The sequence below is a fragment of the Centropristis striata genome, chromosome 1 (genome assembly GCF_030273125.1).
Source record: "Centropristis striata isolate RG_2023a ecotype Rhode Island chromosome 1, C.striata_1.0, whole genome shotgun sequence".
In the NCBI taxonomy this organism is placed as follows: domain Eukaryota; kingdom Metazoa; phylum Chordata; class Actinopteri; order Perciformes; family Serranidae; genus Centropristis; species Centropristis striata.
In genome coordinates, this window is record NC_081517.1 from 4,224,229 (window position 1) to 4,247,860 (window position 23,632).

At 34.9% G+C, this 23,632-nt stretch overlaps 1 protein-coding gene across 2 annotated transcripts in view; it reads left to right on the forward strand.

Moving 5' to 3' along the window:
- Nucleotides 1-23,632, forward strand: part of myh11a (myosin, heavy chain 11a, smooth muscle) — a 65,247-nt gene that overhangs the window by 19,331 nt on the left and 22,284 nt on the right. The window contains exons 5-18 of one of the 2 annotated variants that reach the window (XM_059355113.1): nucleotides 5,465-5,564; nucleotides 6,427-6,453; nucleotides 13,382-13,474; nucleotides 13,564-13,627; nucleotides 15,136-15,234; nucleotides 16,784-16,927; nucleotides 17,962-18,057; nucleotides 18,794-18,912; nucleotides 19,031-19,183; nucleotides 20,058-20,231; nucleotides 20,396-20,569; nucleotides 21,564-21,678; nucleotides 22,265-22,458; nucleotides 23,039-23,160. In XM_059355113.1, the coding sequence (XP_059211096.1) occupies nucleotides 5,465-5,564; nucleotides 6,427-6,453; nucleotides 13,382-13,474; nucleotides 13,564-13,627; nucleotides 15,136-15,234; nucleotides 16,784-16,927; nucleotides 17,962-18,057; nucleotides 18,794-18,912; nucleotides 19,031-19,183; nucleotides 20,058-20,231; nucleotides 20,396-20,569; nucleotides 21,564-21,678; nucleotides 22,265-22,458; nucleotides 23,039-23,160 (1,674 nt within the window). The remainder of the gene's footprint in view (nucleotides 1-5,464; nucleotides 5,565-6,426; nucleotides 6,454-13,381; nucleotides 13,475-13,563; nucleotides 13,628-15,135; nucleotides 15,235-16,783; nucleotides 16,928-17,961; nucleotides 18,058-18,793; nucleotides 18,913-19,030; nucleotides 19,184-20,057; nucleotides 20,232-20,395; nucleotides 20,570-21,563; nucleotides 21,679-22,264; nucleotides 22,459-23,038; nucleotides 23,161-23,632) is intronic. The other variant, XM_059355186.1, reaches the window with a different exon arrangement.

The following is a 23,632-nucleotide window of genomic DNA, read 5'->3' on the forward strand; positions in this document are numbered from 1 at the left end:
AAAAAGACACAAAATGACTTAAAATAGAGACAAAATGACCAAAAAAAACACAGAAGACACAAAATGATAGAAAAAACATACAAAATGACCAAAAAAGACACAAAATTACTAAAAAAAAGACACAAAATTACTAAAAAAAGACACAAAATGACAAAAAAGACACAAAATAACTAAAAAAGACACAACAACAGACACAAAATGACAAAAAAAAGGACACAAAATGACAAAAAAGACACAAAATGACCAAAGACAGACACAACATGACCAAAGAAAGACACAAAATGACCAAAAAAGACAAAATGAGAAGACAGAATGACCCACAGAAGACACAAAATGACACAAATTACCAATAAAGACACAAAATGACTTACAAAGACACAAAAAGACATGAAAAGGATTCAAAAATGGACAAAATAGCCCAAGACTCCATAGAGTTACAGCCAAAAAAACAAAACAAAAAAGTAAAGACTTGTGAATGTCTCTTTCCAGAAATCATCATCCAGCAGTTTCACGTGGTAACTATAATAGAAAGAATATTATTTAACATACAAATTGCAGCATTCCCCGAGTTAGTTCTGAGTAAACATTGTCACCTTTGCTGCTCAGCATCCAGCGGTCCCAGTAAACAAAATAAAAGGAAGGGCTCTTTCCCCTCAAGACTTTCTCCACTCTAAATATTATAGATGCCAGGATGCTGCAGATTCTTTCATCTCACCAGCCCATTTCCTCAACTATTAGGCTTCCTTTATCAGGGGGAACCTCTGGAAAAGTTCTTTATCCCAGTCTGTGTGTGTGGGAAGGTCATCATTTACCGTTCTAACATGAGAAAACGTACACAAAGCGCTATTTAAAACAGTTTATAGTGAGAAACTGCCCTCTCTGTGGAACATTAGTCAGGTCAAAATTTGAGTTTGAGCTACAGCTGGTCTCAGCCTCCTCTGGAGCCATATATGGGAGAAATGTTTCTGCTGCGATACATGGAATGTCATGTATGAGATTCTCCTCCTGCATGTGTGTTTTTACACGTGTTTAATTGCACTGAACGTTCCTCGGCACTATTGTTTTTACATCCATCCATCACTTAGGCTTTGTCTTTTTATGGCGTGAAGTTTAGTAGAAGTTTAGAAGTATTTGTTAATATTGTTTTTGTCATGGGAGACTTGTGTAACTTAAGTTTGAGGGATTTCCTGTTTTAACTTCGCTTTTCAGTATGACATGCTTCCGTATAGATAAAATCTAATCTGAGAAGATTTCTGTGAAGCTTGCTGCATAAGTGTGGGTTGAGTTTGTTCCTTGAGGCCTTTTTAATTTATGTATCACGCAGAACACACAGTCCAGCATGTACAGGTGTATCTCAATACATTAGAATATGATGGAAAAGTCCATTTTCACTAGTTCAAGTCAAACAGCCCCAACTAAGTATTGAGTCATATGGATGGACATACTCTTCAGAGGCCAACATTTCTATATTAGACATACTTCTTTTTTTTAACAGTGAATTAACAAACAGACACACAAACAATAATAATTTAAAAAAATAATAATAATAACATATATATGTAATTATTATTATATTTTTTTATCCAAGGTTTTTATTTATTTATTTTATATATATAAATAAATGTATTATATATATATGTATATATATATATATATCATAAATGTACATGATAAATAAAATACATTTATTATATTATTATTTATTTATTATATTTATATTATATATATAATAAAAATAAATATATATATAGTAAATAAATAAAAACCTTGGATATTTTGTGTATGCACATATACATACATATATATATATATATATATATATATATATATGTTTCATCCTGTGTGTAATGGATCTATATAATGTGTTATTTCCACTATTTGAATTGAATTACTGACATAAATGAAATTTTCTATGATATTCTAATTCATTGAGGTGCACCTGTTTAACATGCAGACAGGTATGTATGCTGTCATAGAAATATTTTTAAATAAGGTTAATAATATGGAGTTGGTTAGAACGAAATGTCTGGTTTAATATATACTCAAAGACCAGGACAGTGTTTATGAAATCTTAATAAAGAACAACACAAATTTCAGCCTGAGACATTATCAAAAAATGAGTTGTTGTACTCTATTGCATTAGCTTTAATAGAGGTTTATACAATGTGCATTCTGGTAATTCTAGCAGTCATTATATTCTTCAAATTCCTCCTCACGGTAGCAAGAATTTGTCATGGGAAATAGCTTGGAGTCTGCTAAATCCATTCTTGAGATGTTGACATTTCATCTGAGCAGGGTCAACAGTTTCCTTGGCATAATGTTATTCATTGCGTGTGTGAAAGACGGGACTGATGGAATACACAGTGGTCATACAGTGGCAGGATGTCGTTGAAGAGTTCAGATTCGCAGCCTTTTCTGACTCTGCTGAGGCCTTGAATGCATCATGTGTATTAACTGACGGATCTTTTACTGAGCTCGACTTCAGGGATTTCCTTTCCTCGGATCACTGAGAGTTTAAGAGTTTGTGTTTTCCACAACTGTTGATCTCAACGTTGTGTGTAACCCTTTAAATCGGGGGTCTCAAACTTGCGGCCCGCGGGCCAATTGCGGCCCTCGTGACGATATTTTGTGATATGAAAGTTTGATGTGAGTTTTATATGAATGGCATTTTACCGTGTTGTGTGTGGAAGGTCCCTTTAATTACTTTTTTGGTAATTTTGTGTCTTTTTTTTGGTAATTTTGTGTCTTTTTTTTAATCGTGTCTTTTTTTTAATGATTTTGTGTCTTTAATAATTTTGTGTGTTTTTAAAAAATAATTTTGTGTCTTTTTTGGTAATTATGTGTCTTTTTTTGGTAATTATGTGTCTTTTTTTAGTAATATTGTGTCTTTTTTTTCAAATAATTTTGTGGCTTTTTTGGCCATTCTGTCTTTTTTTGGTAATTATGTGGGTTTTTTTTAAATAATTTTGTGTGTTTAATCATTTTGTGTCTTTTTTGGTAATTATGTGTCTTTTTTTAAATAATTGTGTCTTTTTTATATAATTTTGTGTGTTTAATCATTTTGTGTCTTTTTAAAAATAATTTTGTGTCTTTTTTGGTAATTTTTTTATTTTTTCAAATAATTTTGTGACTTTTTAATATAAAAATAATGATAAAAACTATACACAAAAAAATACCATAAAACATGTTTATTTGTAGGAACAGTGTTAGATGATTAGACCCCTTTTCTCCATTTTTACAAAATGCCACGCCTGCCTCGTCCCATCCTACTTTTACACTTGAATAAATATTTTAGTACTATCAAATTAAAACCATCATATCTTTGGTTCTACATGACCTCGGAACGTCAAACAAAAAAACTGGAGAAAGTTTCAAGTCTGTTATTTGGAGTGAAATCGACAGCAGCGCTCCACGTGACCTCGTTTTTTGTTACGGCGATTTGAAAAAACTGTTACTGATGGTGAGCATGACATGCAACAAGAGTCATTTTGATGGAGCGTTAGGAGGAAAAACTCCCATCAGAGTTTATTCTGCACTAACAGCTGGCTGCAGCAGGAGCCTGGATGTTGTATGTCCTTTTCCAAACCTGAACAGGACCGAGTCATTAGATTCCTCTCAGGGCTGCCAAGCCCTAACACAGGGAGCATCCCAGGCCTTTTATGGAGCCGTGTCTGTGGATGTGTGTGACTGGTGGCTCTGGTATCATTCAACTTTGTCTTTCTAAGTATCCAGGATCATTTTCTGGAAAGAATGTCTTCTTGCTTCTGTTTGAAAAGGTTTGCGTTATAAAATGTCTTTTAAGAGACAGTAGATCTTTTACTTCTCAGTTTTTGACAAGTTTGAGGGTATTTATCATAATACTCCTAATCATTTTGAGGTTAAGAGGTTTCTTCCAGCTGTACACACACTTATGAAGTGTCAGGCCATCCGTTCTGTGCTGCTTACAGATAGAGAGTTATTACATAAAGTAGCATTTTGTAAGATGCAGATTTGATTTTCTGCAGAGAGTTAGATGAGAAGAGCAGCCTGTTAGCTTAGCTTAGCATTTAGACTAGAAACCTAGCCTGGCTTTAGCCTATTGGTTAAAGTAACTTCCACATTTGTAGCATGCAGTGGCATGGTAGTTGCAATGGGTGCCAGTGGACATTATTAGTTATGAATTGTAATGGGAAAATGAAAATGATGACAAAGATGGGTTTGCATTTTCGAGAGCATTTATAGCAAATGGCATCATTTGAAATTTAATGTAAGTCCTTCTGTTGAACACAGGTGTATTTCCAAGGTAGGATTTACAACTGTAAATGCAATTGGCTACAGCAATTTATTGAAATTTAAGTGATATATGTGTTCAAATACAAATCACATGTCAAAACAGCTGCTAAATTTGGCTGAATTATAAAAGATATACACTACTGGTCAAAAGTTTTAGAACACACCAACTTTTCCAGAATTTAATTGAAAATTATGCAGTTTAATGTCTCAGTGTACTCTGAAATTAATGCACATTTGCAACATTTAAAATTCTTTATTGAGCATGATAGTGTTTTGAAGTTAAAAAAAAGATTCAAAATCACATTTTATGTTGGACTAAAGGACTAAAAAAAAGACACAAAATGACCAAAAAAAGACACAAAATGACAAAAAAGACACCAAAAGACACAAAATGACTAAAAAAAGACACAAAATGACCAAAAAAAGACACAAAATGACTTACAAAGACATGAAAAGAATAAAAAAATGGACAAAATAGCCCAAGACTCCATAGAGTTAAGTTGTTAACCCACTTCTTGTTCCCTGAAAAAAGGCCTACTTGTATAATTCTGAAATGTACGTTATATTTTACCTTTTTTTATTTACCTCTGGCCGTTCACCACTTACCTTTGTACCCTTTCAAGCTGTTGATTTGACTTGAACTGCTTGATTTTCAATAAAAAACTGGAAAAATTGGGGTGTTCTAAAACTTTTGACCGGTAGTGTAAGTGGTAAAATGAAGAGCCATTTGCGAGCCAAATGATCCGGCTCACACAAAAAAAAAAACGTTATTCCCATCACTAGCGTCATACTCTTTCCCCACATTTCCTGTCAATCTCTACACAGTTTGCCAAGAAAAATGCCAAGAAAAATCTTCTTTAGAAAAACAGCCCAGCTTGCCCATAACCCCAGAACTATTCCTTTAAAGCTGTAAGACAGGTGGCGAGGGTTAATTCTAGAGTAAATAGGTATGGATTATGAAGAGGATAGGACCTGGGCTCATGGGGATCAGAACGTAGTAGGCAGACGGAACAATAACATTATGCTTTGCGTCATGCTGCAGCTATCTCTGCTGCACATGATTTCCATTCAATTAAACTGGGTTATTGAAGTGTGAACGGAGTAGCTGTCAGTGCTGCTTATCATCTTGTTCTCTATCTACTATCTCTCCTCTGCATCTTTTAATCCCCTTCTCCATCTTTTTCCCCTCTAGTGGAGAGTCTGGCGCTGGGAAGACGGAGAACACCAAGAAGGTCATCCAGTATCTGGCTGTCGTGGCCTCCTCACATAAAGGCAAGAAGGACAGCAGTGCTGTAAGTATCTGTGTGAGGGGATCATGTTGTTGTATCAAAAGCAACATGGTCTCACAGGAATCCGTGAAATAGCCACGGATTCGCTTAACTCAAAATCCGTGGAATAGCCACGGATTCACTCAAATTTCCATGAAACTGACACGGATTTCGCTACAATGCAAGTTAATATTTTTTCCTATTGGTTTGTTCCAAGTCACGTGACTTTCAAGGTCCCGGCAGTCAGAATAAAAAACATGGCGGACAGTTCTCTCATTTTTAGTGAAAAAATCAATATTTTGACTTAGTTTCTGCATAAAAATGGGTTTTGATCACATTTCTAGCAAGAAATATATGTTTTATTTTCGAAATATTCACTCAGTGAATGTACATAAACACTTTGTATGTTGGAATAGCCACGGGATATGACTGTCATTAACTTGCATCGTAGCGAAATCCGTGTCAGTTTCACGGAAATTTGAGTGAATCTGACAGTCATATCCCATGGCTATTCCATATAACATATATTTCTCGCTAGAAATGTGATCAAAACCCATTTTTATGCAGAAACTAAGTCAAAATATTGATTTTTTCACTAAAAATGAGAGATCTGTCCACCATGTTTTTTATTCTGACCGCCGGGACCTTAAAAGTCACGTGACTTGGAACAAACTTGGTAGCGAAATCCGTGTCAGTTTCACGGAAATTTGAGTGAATCCGTGGCTATTCCACGGATTTTGAGTTAAGCGAATCCGTGGCTATTTCACGGATTTCTGTGAGACCAGGTTCATCAAAAGTTAGGGTGTGTCAGCCACTTCCCACACTCTTCATCATATGTAGGAAACTGCCCCGTTTAACCCTTATATCGCCATTTCCCTCCAAATAGCAACAAGCAGGATCACAGTTTGCCTACGTGAGTAAAGGGGAATGCCTGGAGTGTGTTTCTGTGTGTAGTGTTTGTGTGTGTTTTCCTTCCGTAGGTTAGAAATATGCATGAAGAAAGTGTCACTGAGTAATCCAAACGTTTTTGTTTCTGTTCGTGATGATTTTTTGACACCGAGGGTCAAGATCCCAGATCTTACTGCTCTTCAGTTAGAAGGTGTTTACCCCCTAACATTTGTCGTTTTCTCTATCTTAAACCCAACAACAGCTGATTTAGACTGCATGACCATCATCATAGTACTGACTCGCAGTCACTTTTCCAAACCTGACGAATGTTCAGTGAGAAAGTGTAGTGCAGGGGTGGTCAACCTGTGGCTCCAGAGCCTCATGTGGCTCTTTAGGCCGCCTGCAGGGTCTCCCAGTGGCTGAGACAAAAAAATTATATATATATTTTTACATTAAAAATTTCATTTATCAATGGTGTAGATCATAAAATATTTGTAATCTCCAATTGTAAAATTGTATAGCCTTTTTACAGCATATTAAAAAAAGTTTTGACATTAAAGTCAACTAAAATGTGCTTCATAGCTTAATGAAAGTCTCCGGTCCGGCACCTTAACTTTTAAATTTTGCCAACTTTGAGTTTAGTTTTGAGTTCCCCGAGATAGACTAGCTTTCAAAATCATATTAATAAATGCTCAATATGACTATTAACAATGTTGGTAGGCTAATTTAGACTTATTAGGCTGTTTAATTTTCATTCTAGGCTCAATATAAGGTTTGCGGCTCCATTCCGCGATTTAGATAGATAGATAGATAGATTACTTTATTCATCCCTGAAGGGAAATTTGGTTGTCACAGCAGTCCGGTATTCAAGTACAATAACATACAATAGAATAAAATACTGAGGTAGCATAAATAAAAACAACAATAGAAAAAAACACAGAATAGAACAAGGACACTTAAGAAGTTAAAAAAAGCAGATCAGTTGGTAGGATGGTTGACAAGATGATGGTAATAATTAAACTGGTGATATGATATGATGGCAACAATGCTATAGTGACTAGACGGTATATAATAATAATAATAGTACAGTATACAATATAATATGTAATAATAGATAACAATATAAAAATAAAATGAAAAATATAAATAAAGTAATAATAAGTAAAATAATATGATATATAATATGATATATAATAATAATAGTAATAATAATAATAATAAATAAATAAGGCCGGTATAATAATAATAGTAGTATATTACAGTATATAGTAATAATAGTAATGGCAGCAACAGTATATATAATAATAATAACAGTAATAATATTAATAGCATAGCAAAGTGTCGTGCGTAGATTTAGTGCATAGATTTAGTGCATTTTCTCTCCTTTTTTAGGCCAACAGTGGCTCTTTATTAGTAAAGGTTGTCCACCCCTGGTGTAGTGTTTGGTACTCCTGAACTGGTTTCATCGTGTGGAGTTTTGTGTCATTATAAACACCCTTTCACTGCCGGCGGAGGAGACTGGAGGCTCCCTGGCAGTGACAGGGTCTCTCACAGATCAAAGAGCACCGTGTGAGCATGCCCATGTCCGTTTCTCATCTATTCAGCACCGACTTCCCCACTCTTCCTCTCCGTTCCTCCCCTCCCCCCCTCGTCGTCCTCTCACCTGCCGTTTGCCCTGAGTTTCGGCGTTCGTCGGCTGTTTTTGAACAGCACTTTCAGTCAGGATGAGTCAGACGGCGTCCCAGGCTCCTGACTAGACGTTGATGGTTTGTGGTGTTTTTCTGGTGAAGGATTTATTTGTGGGACAAAGCAATGCTTCCTCAGTTGGACTTCAAGGCCAGTGGTAGAAAGTAACTAAGTGCCGCAGGCTGAAGACCTACTTCTTCCAACAATAGATGGTTAAGTCATGGTCACCTAACATATATATATATATATTTAAAAAATTAATAAATAAAAATGCAAAAAATGCTCTTCTTCTTTTCTCTTCTTCTCTTCTTTTCTTCTTTAACATATAGCACTCCTTTAGCGATGACAGTTGGCTCTTAAAGTTGTGTACTTATTTGATTCCTATGGTCTATGTCTAGTACCTTCAGGTTGAATGCACTTATTGTAAGTCGCTTTGGACAAAAGCGTCAGCTAAATGACATGTAATGTAATGCATTAACTCAAGTACTGTACTTAAGTACAATTTTAAGGTACTTGTACCTTCATTTTACATAACTTTAAACTTCTACTCCACTACATTTAGAGACAAATATTGTACTTTTTAAATCAAATCAAATCAAATCAAATAGTCTTTATTGTCATTATATAGTTCACTATACAACAAAATTGAAAGTGCCACTGCATAAGGTGCATAGTTATGACAATCATAAGGACAAAAACAAGAACAAGGACATGTGATGTAAGTATAAAAATAAATAAATGGCTACTGAAAATGCTATAATTTATAGATAAAATGCTATAATTTATAGATACACCAATACCATACTCCTCTACATTTAGATGACAGCTTTAGTTACTTTTTAGATCGAGATTTAACACAAAAAACATAATAAATTTAAAGTGATTAGACATATTCTTAAAATTAAACCTCATAACAGTATGTTAAGTAGTTAAAATGAGTCCAACCTTTAGAAAATTGAAATAAATCAATAATAATTCAATAATATTTTTGGAATATGTAGAAAAATAACACTGTAAATTGGTCCATTCTGCATAACGACTACTTTTACTTTTGATACTTTAAGTACATTTTGATGCTGATACTTTTGACATGAGACATTTTTTTAAATTAAACCTCATACCAGTATATTAAGTAGTTTAAATGAGCCCTCAAATACTGCTTACATAATTGCATCATTAATAATATACCAATACTATATTTAGAATATATAAAACAATCTGATTGGGTTCATTCTGCATGACGAGTCCATTTTATGTGACTTTATACTTCTACTCCACTACATTTATAGTCAAATATTGGACTTTTTACTCCACTACATTTAGCCAATAGCTTTAGTTACTTTTCAGGTTGAGATTTAACATAAAACATAATACATTTATATTAATTGAACCACATAAAAGTATATTAAGTAGTTAAAATTAGCCCTACTTTGACAACAGTAAATTAAAGCTTACATAAATGCATCAAAAATAATAATACAATAATATATATTTGGACAATCTTAGTGGGTCCATTCTGCTTAACAAGTACTTTTACTTTTGATACTTTAAGTACATTTTGATGCTGATACTTCTGTACTTTTGCTTCAGTAAGTTTTGAATTCAGAACTTTTACTTGTAGTGGAGTAATTTCACAGTGTGGTAATAGTACTTTCACTTAAATAAAGGATCTGAACACTTTTTCCACCACTGTTCAAGGCTCACTGAAGAAAAGAAACAGCCCTGTCTCTCTCTCTTTTCCCTGCTCTCATTTTCTCTCTTCCTCAGTCACTATTGTGACTCTGCCAGCTGCTCATTAGCTACCTGCTTGAGCGTTTTATTTAAACAGTGTCTTAGGAACAATCCTTTCCATCAGCTCTCTTTGCTTTCTTGCTATTTTGCTCTGCTCTGTTTCTCCTTTCTTTCCCCCAGTGACTTAACAGAACAGGACGCTACTCTCTGCTCTGCCAACTCTGAACTGCACCTCTTCAGCTGGTCTGTATCTTTCCTGTTTTTCCTTTTTAACACATGCACACATTAACATTTATGGACTTTTTAAAGAGTATATTAACCCTCCTGTAGTCCTGGGGTCCTTTTTGACCCTAAATCATTTTCATCATACCACTAATATAGGTTAACTTTCATAGAATTGCTTGAATTTTCAGCATGTGTGCCCCTCTGCATCCTTTATAGATAATATACATTTCAACTTTCTTCATACATTTTTATGTGTTTTATACATTTTTATAGCACCCATAATCCTCAGGGGTCAAAAAGGACCCCATGACATTTGTTCGTTTTAGGACATGTAGAAAAAAAATATTACCAACTTTTTTTTTTTCACCTTTTAAGGTAACTCTTGACCAATGAATTGATATTTAATTTTCATATTTTTTTCATTATTATTGGCCAATTTTAGTCAAATATACAAAATGAGGCCTCATTTCAAGAGGAAAAAAATAAAAATAAAAATAAAAATAAAAATAATAATAATAATAATAATAATAATAATAATAATAATCATCATAATAATCATAAGTTTCACTAAAAGTTTACATAACCTACTCTACTGTGCATTTCCATCAATAAATTATTATTTCACTATAATAGGGGCTTTAAGGCACCCACAGTTCTCTAGTCTCTCTCGGTCCACAGAGACACAAAATACCTTCGTCTGTGAAAAACAAACAAAAAAAAACCAACAATAACAAGCGGAAATGGAATATATATACAGTATATATATATATATATATATATATATTTTTTTTTTTTTTTTTTTTTTTTTTTTCCACTAGGGGAGAAACGCTCCTGACCCAGGGGAAAAATACAATAATATAAAATAAAAAATACAGATTTTCCCACACAGAATATGCAATCACCTCTCATATATGTAGTCCCTCCATTTTTTCCAGTATTGGTCACCTTTTTTTAGTATTGTTTGTCAGGGAAAATGTTAAACTTTCCATATTATAGATGTCTTCAACTGTTCCTATCCAGTCTGAAATTGTGGGACCCTCACCTACGACATGTTTGATCAGAATAATAACACAGGACTTGCCCCTCTCCTCTCCGTGGCTTTAGCTCGTTTACAGGCTAGCAGAAGGAGTGTTTTTTAGGCGAGAGTATTTTAACGTAGAGATCTCCAGCACCTGACCTTGATGCTACGCTAACACAGACCCCTTTGATCAGTGGGATTAGCTGGATGCAGAGTGACGGGGTGTCTGCCTCGTTTACCGAGCGTTAAGCAGCTCCACCCATCTGAAGTCACGCTGGAAGCAAATCACATCTCCAGAAGGCTGCTTGTGAATCACAATCGTTTTAAACTGGCCAACATGCAGACTTTGGCAGGAATCATCAAAGGTTTTGTAATGTTAGATTTATTCAGATGCCTCGTCTGACCCGACATAACCTCACTTTCCCATCTCCTCTCTGTTTCCACACCAACAACAACAGCTTCTTCCCATTTGAACACTTTCTCAGAAACTCATGGAGATGTCTTTAGGCTATGTCTCTGTGTTACATAATAAGGTTTAGCTTTATTTGCACAGTTAGAATTACATAAAATGACAAAGATAACAAATTGTGTAAAGTGCAGGGAGAGGCAGAAAGCCCAGATGGGCTTATTTAAAGCCTCCACCTAAAATGTCATACACTGTAAAAAATGTTTGTAGAAATTACAGTAAAACATTGTCAAATTGCATCAGAAATAGGTCGTAAAATTGAACATTGTACATCACCGTAGTAGATACTTTTAATTACTGTAAATCAAAGAATAGCATAAAACTTTAAATTCTACTGTCATAAACTGTAGAAAACACACAGTTGTGCTGTAAAAATGTAAATGTAAAAAACAATTTTCATGTAAAATGAATGGAGAAATATTATGATGACACACTTATCCTGAAAGTAATGGGATTGTTCAGTATAAATTACAGTTTTTGCTGATATTTACATGTACATATGCTCACTGTATTTCTTACAGTGAAGTTCTGGCAACCACAGCTGCCGGTATTTTACCATAAATTAAACAGATTTTTTTTACAGTGTAGTTATTAGAAAGTAATAAACTGAAAATAGAAAATACATATGTATAACATCAATAACAAGTTATAACGACAATAACAAAAATAATATAAAACCAAATATGAACATGATATAAAAGTGTATTTGTGTGTGAATTATAATTTTAAAACAGCAGTTAAATGGGATTTTAGACATCTTTTGAAACATTTTATAGAGATGGAGTTCTTTGCCAGATGGGAAAAGGTTTTGCATAATTTGGTCCCTAAATTGAACAATAAATTGACCTCTGCATGTAAGATGAAGATTGGAAGATGAAGATCTAAAGATTGACGCATTGGATCAGAGTGAACATGAGAATTAAATTTAAAATAAGTCTTAAAGTGCTTTGGAAAGTTTTCATGATCTGAATATACCTTAAAAATAAGTCAAGTCAAAGTTTATTTATAGAGCACATTTAAAAACAACCTCAGTTGACCAAAGTGCTGTACAGTTATTAAAATACAATACAAATCATACACAAATACAGTTATAAATAAAAACAATGAAAACAATAAAATACTAAAAACAGTAAAACAATAAAATAGTAATAAAAACTCAATCCAAAAACAGAGTTAGAGATTAAAAAAAAAAGAAAACAAAGGGTAAAAAAGTAAAAAAAGCAGAGGATTCTTGCCTAGCTGGGACTGAACGGCAAGGAGAATAAATATGTTTTTAATAATGTTTTAAAGTGCTCAACAGACAGACACATATTTGAGAGATATTGATGTCATGAACAGTAAGTATCTGGAGTTATATATCAAAGAAAGTCTGCAAGGTTAGTAAGGAATAAATGTCATATTACAGCCACTTATTATCACATCAGTGATAATATTCTAGCATCAGTTAGCCGCTAGCATCAGTTAGCCACTAGCTTTCGCTAATGACCGAATTTCACCGCTTTCCCGCATTTCACAACAAAGAAATAAGAGTTAGCAGAACTATTGTCCCTTGTTGTGAACCCCAACTTAAAGATATAAATGAATAATTAATTAATTATTATTAAAGAAGTACCAACAACTCTCCAACTTGTTTTTCAGCAGACAACTGGCTTCCTTTGTTACATACTTACATAACTGCCATAAATGTCAATAATTTATATTTCCAAGTTTTACCAACTTAAATCACTGTTTTAGGCCAAAAAATACAAGTTGGCCTTTTTGCAGTGCACCTCCAGCATTCAACCAGTGAATAACAGAGATGTTTCTGTATACCAATGTTGTCACCAGGGGGAGCTGGAGAAGCAGCTCCTGCAGGCCAATCCCATCCTGGAGGCCTTCGGAAATGCCAAGACCATCAAAAATGACAACTCCTCCCGATTTGTGAGTTTGCTATTTCCAGAAGTAGGAGTAGTTTTTGTGAATCACAGCATTTCCTCCTGTAACATCTTCCTTCCCCGTCTCTCCCACAGGGTAAATTCATCCGTATCAACTTTGATGTGACTGGCTACATTGTTGGAGCCAACATTGAGACTTGTATCCTGCTTGTGTGGGGTTTTCTTGCTCTGGGGGGAAACTGGGCTTTTGTTTGGGCAAGAAGGCACATTTGTTCAAGAAATTTAAATCCCATCATTTCATTTCATTTATTCGTTTATTTAACAGGGACAGTGCATGGCTCTCAGCCGTACCAGAATTAGCTACTAGCTAAATTTCATCTGTTGTCCCTGAGCAGGAACAAATAACATCAATCTAACACAAACAAACAAGCCTTTCAAACAGCAACAACAAAGTTTCACACTCTTAAAACACAATAGAACACAGGACGACAGCAGGGTAAAGTCACAACACAAAACAATGTTCAAATACAACACTAAAGAGATTGCAAAATAGTGAACGTGAATGTTTGAGTTTATAGTTGGTGGGTGCATGATTGAGTGGATTTAAGCCATGATTTTATTTTAGATTTAAAACCAACGAATGTGCTGATGTCTCTGATCTCATTTGATACTAAGTTCCAATAATTAGTGGCTCTTATAGAAAAAGCTGATCTGCCAAATTCAGTCAAGTCTCATCATGTCTTGAATTTAGTAGCAATTTAACATCACTTCTAATTCAAAATGTTTATTTGTTTTTTAACCCTCTATGGTACGCATTATGATGGCAGTTAGGGGAAAAAAATGTTTGGAGTGTTTTTTTTTGTCTTAAAATAGACTAAATAAAGATAATCTGAAGAAATTTTATAATTCTTTTTTTTTTTTTTTTTTAGTTTTTAGGGTTTGTTGCCGTAGGGAACATTGTACCATAACGGTGCACAAGTGAAAAAGAAAGTTTTTAAAATTAATTTTAACATAATTTATTTAATAAACATGTGTAAAAGATTCAATAGCTTCAACAGGGTACAATACATATCATTTTAAATTTAAAAACATTATAAAAGGAACTTTTTTAACCAGTTTCTTGTCTGAATGTTGCCTGTAGGAAACATTGTACCATTGAACCAACGACCCATTGAAATGAATTTCTTGAACAGTCTAAGTGTATGAAACTATCAAAAATGAAGGCTAACTAACCGATCAGTAGGAATATATTTTTTTCCAGATGGAAAAGGGCCAGGAAATGACGTTTTGAGTGTTTTTTTGTGGCTCAAAATGGCAAAGCTGTTTCCTTTGGTTTCAATATGGCCGCCTGGAAGTCATGTGACATTTTAAAGCTTTGCTATTGGTTCCCTATACTCTTCCCTCTTTTTTAAAGTATCGCATCACTCAAAACATGCATTGTAGAAATTTGACAGTATTTTTTTTTAGATTAACTTTGTAAATGTGTGCTCATGTTCCACATGTGTGTGTAAAATGTAAGCTGCCTGTAGATTATTATTCTTATTGGTTTGTATTTTTGTCTTCTTATTCACGTAAGAGAGAGGTCACAGAGAGGAAGAAGGTTAGACAAAAAATGACACCGATCTTTTCACGTGGGCTGAACACAGGTTCATTCTTCTGAACCCTCCTCAGTGCGTCTTTATATTCTTTAACACCTGAAACCGTCAGACCTGCTGGAGAAGTCTCGCTGTATCAGACAAGCAAAGACAGAAAGAGCTTTTCACATCTTCTACTACATGATTGCTGGTGTCAAGGACAAACTGCGTGGTGAGTTAAAACATAACGCTTTTCTCTTTTCCATAATCTCAGTCAAATATTATAAGTGCCTGGGATATCTGTAAAAGATACAAGGGAACTGAGATTTAGACTTTCATAAACAGAAAAATCAAATGTGGATTTAGAGCTGGGGGATAAATCAATGTTATGAGTTAATTTGAGTCAGGATAACTTAAGTCTTTTATTAAAATTACCATGGGCAATTCATTTTTTGATTCATTCATATTTTTGTCTTGTTTTGTTTTGTTAATCCTCGTCTCCAAAAGCGCCAAAGCATGGCTTCTTCATCACATCCAGACGTAAAAACAAAGCAGACTAAAAAAAGACACAAAATGACAAAAAAAGACACAAAATGACAAAAAAAAAGACACAAAATGATCAAGAAAAGACACAAAATAACTAAAAAAGACACAACAACAGACACAAAATGACCAAAAAAGACACAAATTACCAAAAAAGACACAAAATGACAAAAAAAGACAGAATGACCAAAAAAAGACACAAAATAACTAAAAAAGACACAACTACAGACACAAAATGACCAAAAAAGACACAAAAAGACACAAATGAACAAAAAAGACACAAAATGACTTAAAAAGACACAAAATAACTAAAAAAGACACAAAATTACCAAAAAAGATACAAAATGAGAAGACAGAATAACCACAAAAAAAAACACAGAAGACACAAAATGACAAAAAAAGACAGAATGACCAAAAAAGACACAAATGACTAAAAAAGACACAGAATGACAAAAGAAGACACAAAAAGACACAAATGACCAAAAAAGACACAAATGACTAAAAAAGACACAGAATGACAAAAAAAAGACACAAAATAACAAAAAAAGACACAACAGACACAAAATGACCAAAAAAGACACAAATGAACAAAAAAGACACAAAATGACAAAAAAAGACACAAAATGATCAAGAAAAGACACAAATTACCAAAAAAGACACAAAATGACTAAAAAAGACACAAAATAACCAAAAAAGACACAAAATGAGAAGACAGAATAACCAAAAAAAAAAACACAGAAGACACAAAATGACAAAAAAAGACAGAATGACCAAAAAAAGACACAAAATGACAAAAAAAAGACACAAAAAAGACACAAATGACTAAAAAAGACACAGAATGACAAAAAAGACACAAAATAACAAAAAAAGACACAACAACAGACACAAAATTACCAAAAAAGACACAAAAAGACACAAATTAACAAGAAAGACACGAAATGACAAAAAAAGACACAAAATAACTAAAAAAGACAACGACAGACACAAAATAACCAAAAGACACAAAAAAGACACAAATGACCAAAAAAGACACAAAAAAGACACAAATGACCAAAAAAGACACAAAATTACTTAAATAAAACGAAAAAAATAGACAAAATAGCCCAAGACTCCATAGAGTTATTTTCAGAATAAGAGTTCTTTTTTAATCTGCTTTTTTTGACTCATGAGCTGCTGTGAGCCCCAGTCTGGGATCAGTAAATCTCATCTCATCTTATCATCTTGTGTTTTGTTTTCAGAGGAGCTTCTTCTGGAGCCCTTCGGTAATTACCGCTTCCTGAGCGCGGGTCACGTTCAGGTCACCGGCCAGGAGGACGATGAGATGTATGAAGAGACCATGGAGGCCATGAACATCATGGGACTCACCGAAGAGGAGAGAATCGGTATCAGCAATAATATCTCTGATCTCAACTCTACTTAAAGAGAGTCGGATAAGCCAGGGATTCCCAACCGGAGGGGTCCGACCCCCCCAGGGGGGCGCCAAAGATCCACGGGGGTTCACAAAGCCCTCTTAATTTAAGGGGTGTAATAAATCTAATGGGTTAAATATATACATCTATGCCTATACATTTGAAAAAGGCCAATCTACAACCTTACAACAGATGGCAAGGCTTCATGCAAGTTTGAATGTCTGCTTTTTTCAAAAGTAATTTAACATATAAGTGTAAATTTAACCTCTTAAAACCGAAAGTCCACACAAACTACTAGCAGAAACTACGCTGATTACAAAGATATGTGTATCACATCACTGTGCAGCGAAAACTTGCCAAAAAAATACCATTTTCGATACCACAAGGATAAAAACAAAGACCCCAAAATTTAACAGAAATATTTTTATTAACAAGAAAAATGAACAGAACCACAGGTTAAATATTTAGAGTAAAAAACAGTTGTGCAAAAAGAAACTGCAACTATGATAACAAGCTTCAGATACTCGATACTTTTGAAAATGAGTATTGTATCCGGATACAACGTTTTAGTATCGATACTTTTTTGAGTATCGATATTTTTGACAACCCTAGAGAAGACACATTTTACTATGTTTCTATGTATAAATTATTTCTGTAGAGTGGTATCTGCAGCCACAAGCGCAGTTTGCAGTTCTTTTTTTGGGACAAATTTTTCTCTCCCTCTGCACTCTAGCGATGACATCATCCACTCTAGCCTCTCCATAGGTTAACATTGGGGGAATTTTTTTAAGTGTTTTTATTTCCAAATAATTTGAAAACCATTTGTCGAAACCCTTAGAAAAGTCACAGCACACTTCACACCAAAACTCTGGGTGGAGTAGTCCAAAGTTTACAATGATAAAAATGTGGTTCCCTCAAGAAAAAGGTTGGGAATCACTGAGATAAGCAACTTGGATGTGCCACTGTTGTTTCTCTTTGACGCTCACTGTCGTGTCCTCATGTTTCAGATATCCTGAAGGTGTGCTCCACCGTCATGCAGCTGGGAAACATTAAGTTCAACAAAGAGAGGAACCAGGAGCAGGCCACTATGCCAGACAACACCGGTCAGACAACAAAACCTTTCATTGTTACAAAGTTGTTCACACGTTTTCAACTTTTAACCCTTTATCAGGCAAAGAACTATATTTGGTAACTTCAGGTAATATTTTGAGAAAAAAGATTTACAAATTTACTAGATTAATGTGGCAAATCTACAAGAAAAAAAGTCGCAGATTTAAGAGATTTAAAGTGGCAAATCTGTGTGGAAAAAGTCACAGATTTACAAGAAAAAAGTGGGAAAAAAGCAACTTTTTTCTCCCAGATTCACCACTTTAAATCTCATAAATCTGCACATTTTTTTCTCGTAGATTTGCCACTTTAATCTCGTAAATTTTTTTCTCAAAATATAACTTTCATATGGGTTTTTTTTTACACATTCTGGCAGTATGTAATATCCTCCATTATTCTCCAGGGTTGAAATTTGGAATTTGCAAGTATTTCAATGAGTGCCCTATTAAGGGTTAAAGTGGCAAATCAACGAGAAAAAAATGCGTAGATCTATGAGATTTAAAGTGGTGAATCTGGGAGAGAAAAGTTGCTTTTTCCCAATTTTTTTCTCGTAAATCTGCAACTTTTTTTCTTGTAGATTTGCCAAATTTATCTAGTAAACTTTTTTCTCGAAATATTACCTGAAGTTACCAAATATAGTTCTTTGCCTGATAAAGGATTAACAGTTTCACAGACATTAAATTGACTTCAACAAGTGCCTGTGTTAAGTGTACCTTCATATTTCTCCTTCAGCGGCCCAGAAGGTGTGTCACCTGCAGGGCATCAATGTGACAGACTTCACCCGCGCCATCCTCACCCCTCGGATCAAAGTGGGCAGAGAGGTGGTGCAGAAGGCCCAGACCAAAGAGCAGGTACCACAGAGAAACCACAACATTTAATGACCACTTCCCAAGCCTGTCATCAGAGTTTAAATCAACTTCATCACTCTGATCCCTCATCAGATATTTTCTCTGTCTGTGTGTTTATTAGGCTGACTTTGCTATTGAAGCCCTGGCTAAAGCCGTGTTTGAGCGTCTCTTCCGCTGGATCCTGGCCCGAGTCAACAAGGCCCTGGACAAAACCAAACGCCAGGGAGCTTCCTTCCTGGGAATCCTCGACATCGCTGGCTTTGAGATCTTTGAGGTGTGGACGTGTTAACGAGTCAGAAACAAACAAGTTGTTGCAGCTTATTAAGTCAGAGAAACACTACAGGCCAAGAGTTTGGAAGCAACTTAAATTTTCTGTTCATTATGGCTTTCTTAAAAACCAGTATGGATTCCTCGGATTTTTGGATGTGTTTACTGTACGATCCTACTTAACTTTCATTGAATTGAACCATTTTCCTCAATTTACCTTTAGGTATACATTGATGTTACCATTGCTAAATAAATGTTAACTAAATAAAATAAGTTTTGGGAAGAGTCACAACTTTAGTGCAAAAGTAAAATAAACAAATCACAGTTTGAATGTTTCACTTTAACCCTTTGGCTTTTGAGAGTTTAGATACAAAAATCCTAATAAATCTCAACTGTTCATACTCTGACAAAAGAAACAAGAGTACAGATTTATACAGAAGAAGATTACTTTATTATTCCCACAATGGGGAAATTCAACCTCTGCATTTAACCCTTTTTTACACACAAGTGAACAAACCATGCAAGGAGCAGTGGGCAGTACATTGCTGCGCCCGGGGAGCTGTGCAGGGGGGTTAGGTGCCTTGCTCAACGGCACTTCAGTCCTTGACCTGTCAGTACCGGGATTCGAACCCGGGACTCTCAAGTTACAAGCCCGATTCCACGGACTGCCCGTACAATAAAAGTCTAAACAATAAAAACCAAAAGACCTGATAATCAGAGTAAAAATGTGTTCTAATAAGTGACTCTTTATATAATAATCATGTTTATTTTGTTGCAAAGTGTAGCAATGATGATCTTTTTTGTAAAAAACTTTTCTTCCAAACGTTTGTCCTGTAGCGTCCATGGTTCCTGAGTTGTCTTGGTGTCTTTGGCTGTTGCAGGACAACTCCTTTGAGCAGCTGTGCATCAACTACACCAACGAGAAGCTGCAGCAGCTCTTCAACCACACCATGTTCATCCTGGAGCAGGAGGAGTACCAGCGGGAGGGCATCGAGTGGAACTTCATCGACTTCGGCCTCGACCTGCAGCCCTGCATCGAGCTCATCGAGAGGCCGGTGAGTGGCCTCAAGGCCATAAAAGCACAATGATATTTAAATCCATTTTACTCATGAGTCCAGCTTAAGCACGCTCTCCTGCCTAGCGCAGATATTTTGGGATTTAGTATGATTAGTGTAAATTAAATTTTGGTCAAACTAAGTAATACCTGTATTCTCTGCAGAACAACCCTCCAGGCATCCTGGCCCTGCTGGACGAGGAGTGCTGGTTCCCCAAAGCCACAGACGTCTCCTTCGTGGAGAAACTCATGAACACACAAGGGAACCACGTGAAATTCGCCAAACCGAAACAGCTCAAAGACAAGACAGAGTTCTCTATTTTACATTACGCTGGCAAGGTGAGAATGAGGGGTTGGGTATAATATGATGTAGAGCATGGGTCTCAAACTCGCGGCCCGTGGGCCAATTGCGGCCCTCGTGGCGATATTTTGTGGCCCCCACCTTGATATGAAAGTTTAATGTGAGTTTTATATGAATGGCACTTTACCGTGTTGTGTGAATAAGGTCCTTTTGATTCCTTTTTTTGGTCATTTTGTGTCTTTTTTAAAATAATTTTGGCTTTTTTTTTTAATTGTGTGTCTTTTTTAATAATATTGTGTCTTTTTTTAAAGCATTTTGTGTCTTTTTGTGGTCAATTTGTGTCTACTTTGGGTCATTTTGTGTCTTTTTAAAATTATTTTGTGTCTTTTTTTGGTAATTCTGTGTCTTTTTTTGGATCATTTTGTGTCTTTTTAAAATTATTTTGTGTCTTTTTTTTGGTAATTTTTAAGTAATTTCGTTTTTTCTGTCTTTTTTGTAATTTTGTGTCTTTTTTAAAGTAATTCAGTGTTTTTCAGTCATTTTGTGTCTTTTTTTAAAGTAATTTAGTGTTTTTCAGTCATTTTGTGGTCATTTTGTGTATTTTTTGGGTCATTTTGTGTCTTTTTTAAATTATTTTGTGTCTTTTTTGGTGTTTTTGTCTTTTTTGGGTCATTTTGTGTCTTTAAAATTATTTTGTGTCTTTTTTTAGTAATTTTGTGTCTCTTTTTTGTAATTTTGTGTCTTTTTTAAAGTAATTCAGTGTTTTTCAGTCATTTTGTGTCTTTTTTGTAGTTTTGTGTCTTTTTTTTGTTGTAATTTTGTGTCTATCTTTGGTCATTTTGAAACTGCCTCCAGCGGCCCCCAGGTAATTTGAGTTTGAGACCCCTGATGTAGAGGGAATATATTCCAAATACTCTCTTCATTTAGTTATAATTTGGCTCACTTGATTGAAAATAGATTTGCTTGTATGATTACTGACATAAAAAATGTTTCTGTGAAGCTCATATAACTTTGATGTTGTTTTGTTTAAAGGTGGACTATAACGCCACGGCCTGGTTGACCAAGAACATGGACCCTCTGAACGACAACGTCACGTCGCTGCTCAACAACTCCTCCAACCCGTTTGTGCAAGACCTCTGGAAAGATGGTGAGATGTCTCACTCTGCTGGTGTTAAACAAACACTTTACCAATTCAAATGGTTGACTTACATGGAAAACATGTAAGTGTGCTTAATAAATCTGTTAAGGCATTTAAGTAATACTGAAAAAAAAATCTGTATTTTAGATTATTACCTGCAGTTGTATTTAATAATAAAATACACTGTGATAGCAAGTAAACATTACAGTCACTGTTTATATGGAAAGATATACAGGTGCATCTCAGAAAATTACAATATTGTGAAAAAATTCAATATTTTTTGTCTATTATTTCAGAAAGTGAAACTCGTACATTATATAGATTTATCACATAGAGTTAAATATTTCAAGTCTGTTTTTCTTGTAATTTTGATGATTCTGGCTTAGAGATAATGAAAACCCATAATTCAGTGTCTCAGAAAATTAGAATATTACATAAGGTCAATATCTATTTATCTATCTATCTATCTATCTATCTATCTATCTATCTATCTATCTATCTATCTATCTATCTATCTATCGATCGATCGATCGATTGATCGATCGATTGATACACAGTTTTGATGGTTAACATAATGTTTTGTTCTGTGTTTCAGCCGACAGGGTGGTGGGTCTCGACACGTTAGCCAAGATGACAGACAGCTCCATGCCGAGCGGCTCAAAAACCAAGAAGGGAATGTTCCGAACAGTGGGACAGCTCTACAAAGAGTCTCTGGCCAAACTTATGACCACACTGCACAACACCCAGCCCAACTTCGTCAGATGTATCATCCCCAACCACGAGAAGAGGGTAAAGAACACATTAACACTCGTAACTTTTGGCAAAGAGGAACATTGTGAGGAGATCTTATGCTACCTGTACATCAGAAGACTTGGAAAAGACTCCTGGAAAACTATCAGCTCACATCTAAAGACAAGTGTTTAGAGTTTTTAGTCCCAGCCTAGTCTCACACTGAGATTTTAGACAGGATGTGAATCTTGCAGCTTGCAACTAGATTCTTTTAGCATTTTTTTCCTACCGTGAATTTTTTTTCCCATCATGCTCTTAGTAAAAACTTACAAAATGGAGCAGCTTTTGGCTCCAGCTGCTCTAGTGTGTTCAGTGGTTTGTGTTGGAAAAAAACAACAACAAAAAGAAGAGAAGGGTAGCTGTGTCCTCTCTGAATGTGTTAAAAAAAATAAAAAGACAGAAAAAAATGCCCAGCACTTTGTTCTGTTACCTTAAAGCACAATCACAGTGTGTATTCCTGAAGCCATAACATCAATCATGTTACATAAATAACAATTATCCCCCTAAATGCAGCACCTGTTCAGTACTGAGTGATCTATGTGTATTTCCTTCAATAAACCCAATGTGATATTCTCCTCAGGCTGGTAAGCTGGATGCTAACCTGGTGCTGGAGCAGCTGAGGTGTAACGGCGTGTTGGAGGGGATCAGAATCTGCAGACAAGGATTCCCCAACAGAATCGTCTTCCAGGAGTTCCGCCAACGGTGAGCGGGAGAAATTAATAATAAATAATACATTAATTTGATCTAAATAATTCATGTTTGTGCATTTCCACAACAACTAAAACAACTAAATTCAAAATGAGAGCATCATTGATAAACAGAATGTGGTACAATGATCATTTTTGTTCCGATTTTCATGTTTTCATAAATGTTGGAAGCCAAAATAGTGATTAAAAATACAATTTGTTTCTTTAATCTCACAGCCCTCCTATAGTTTATAATTATTCTGCAAAACTTTCTTCTTTTTTAAAACTTAATTTTGCAGTTTTTCATTAACAAACATACAACTTACAAGCATAGACACAAAAAGAGATACATCCCCCCGGCCCACTCCCCCCTCTACACTCTTTAAATAAAATAAAATTAAATCACAAAAAAATACAAAAACAATACAAAAATAGTTAGACAGGAATTGGGTGAATTGTTGTATTTGATTTCCAATTAAAAAGTATGA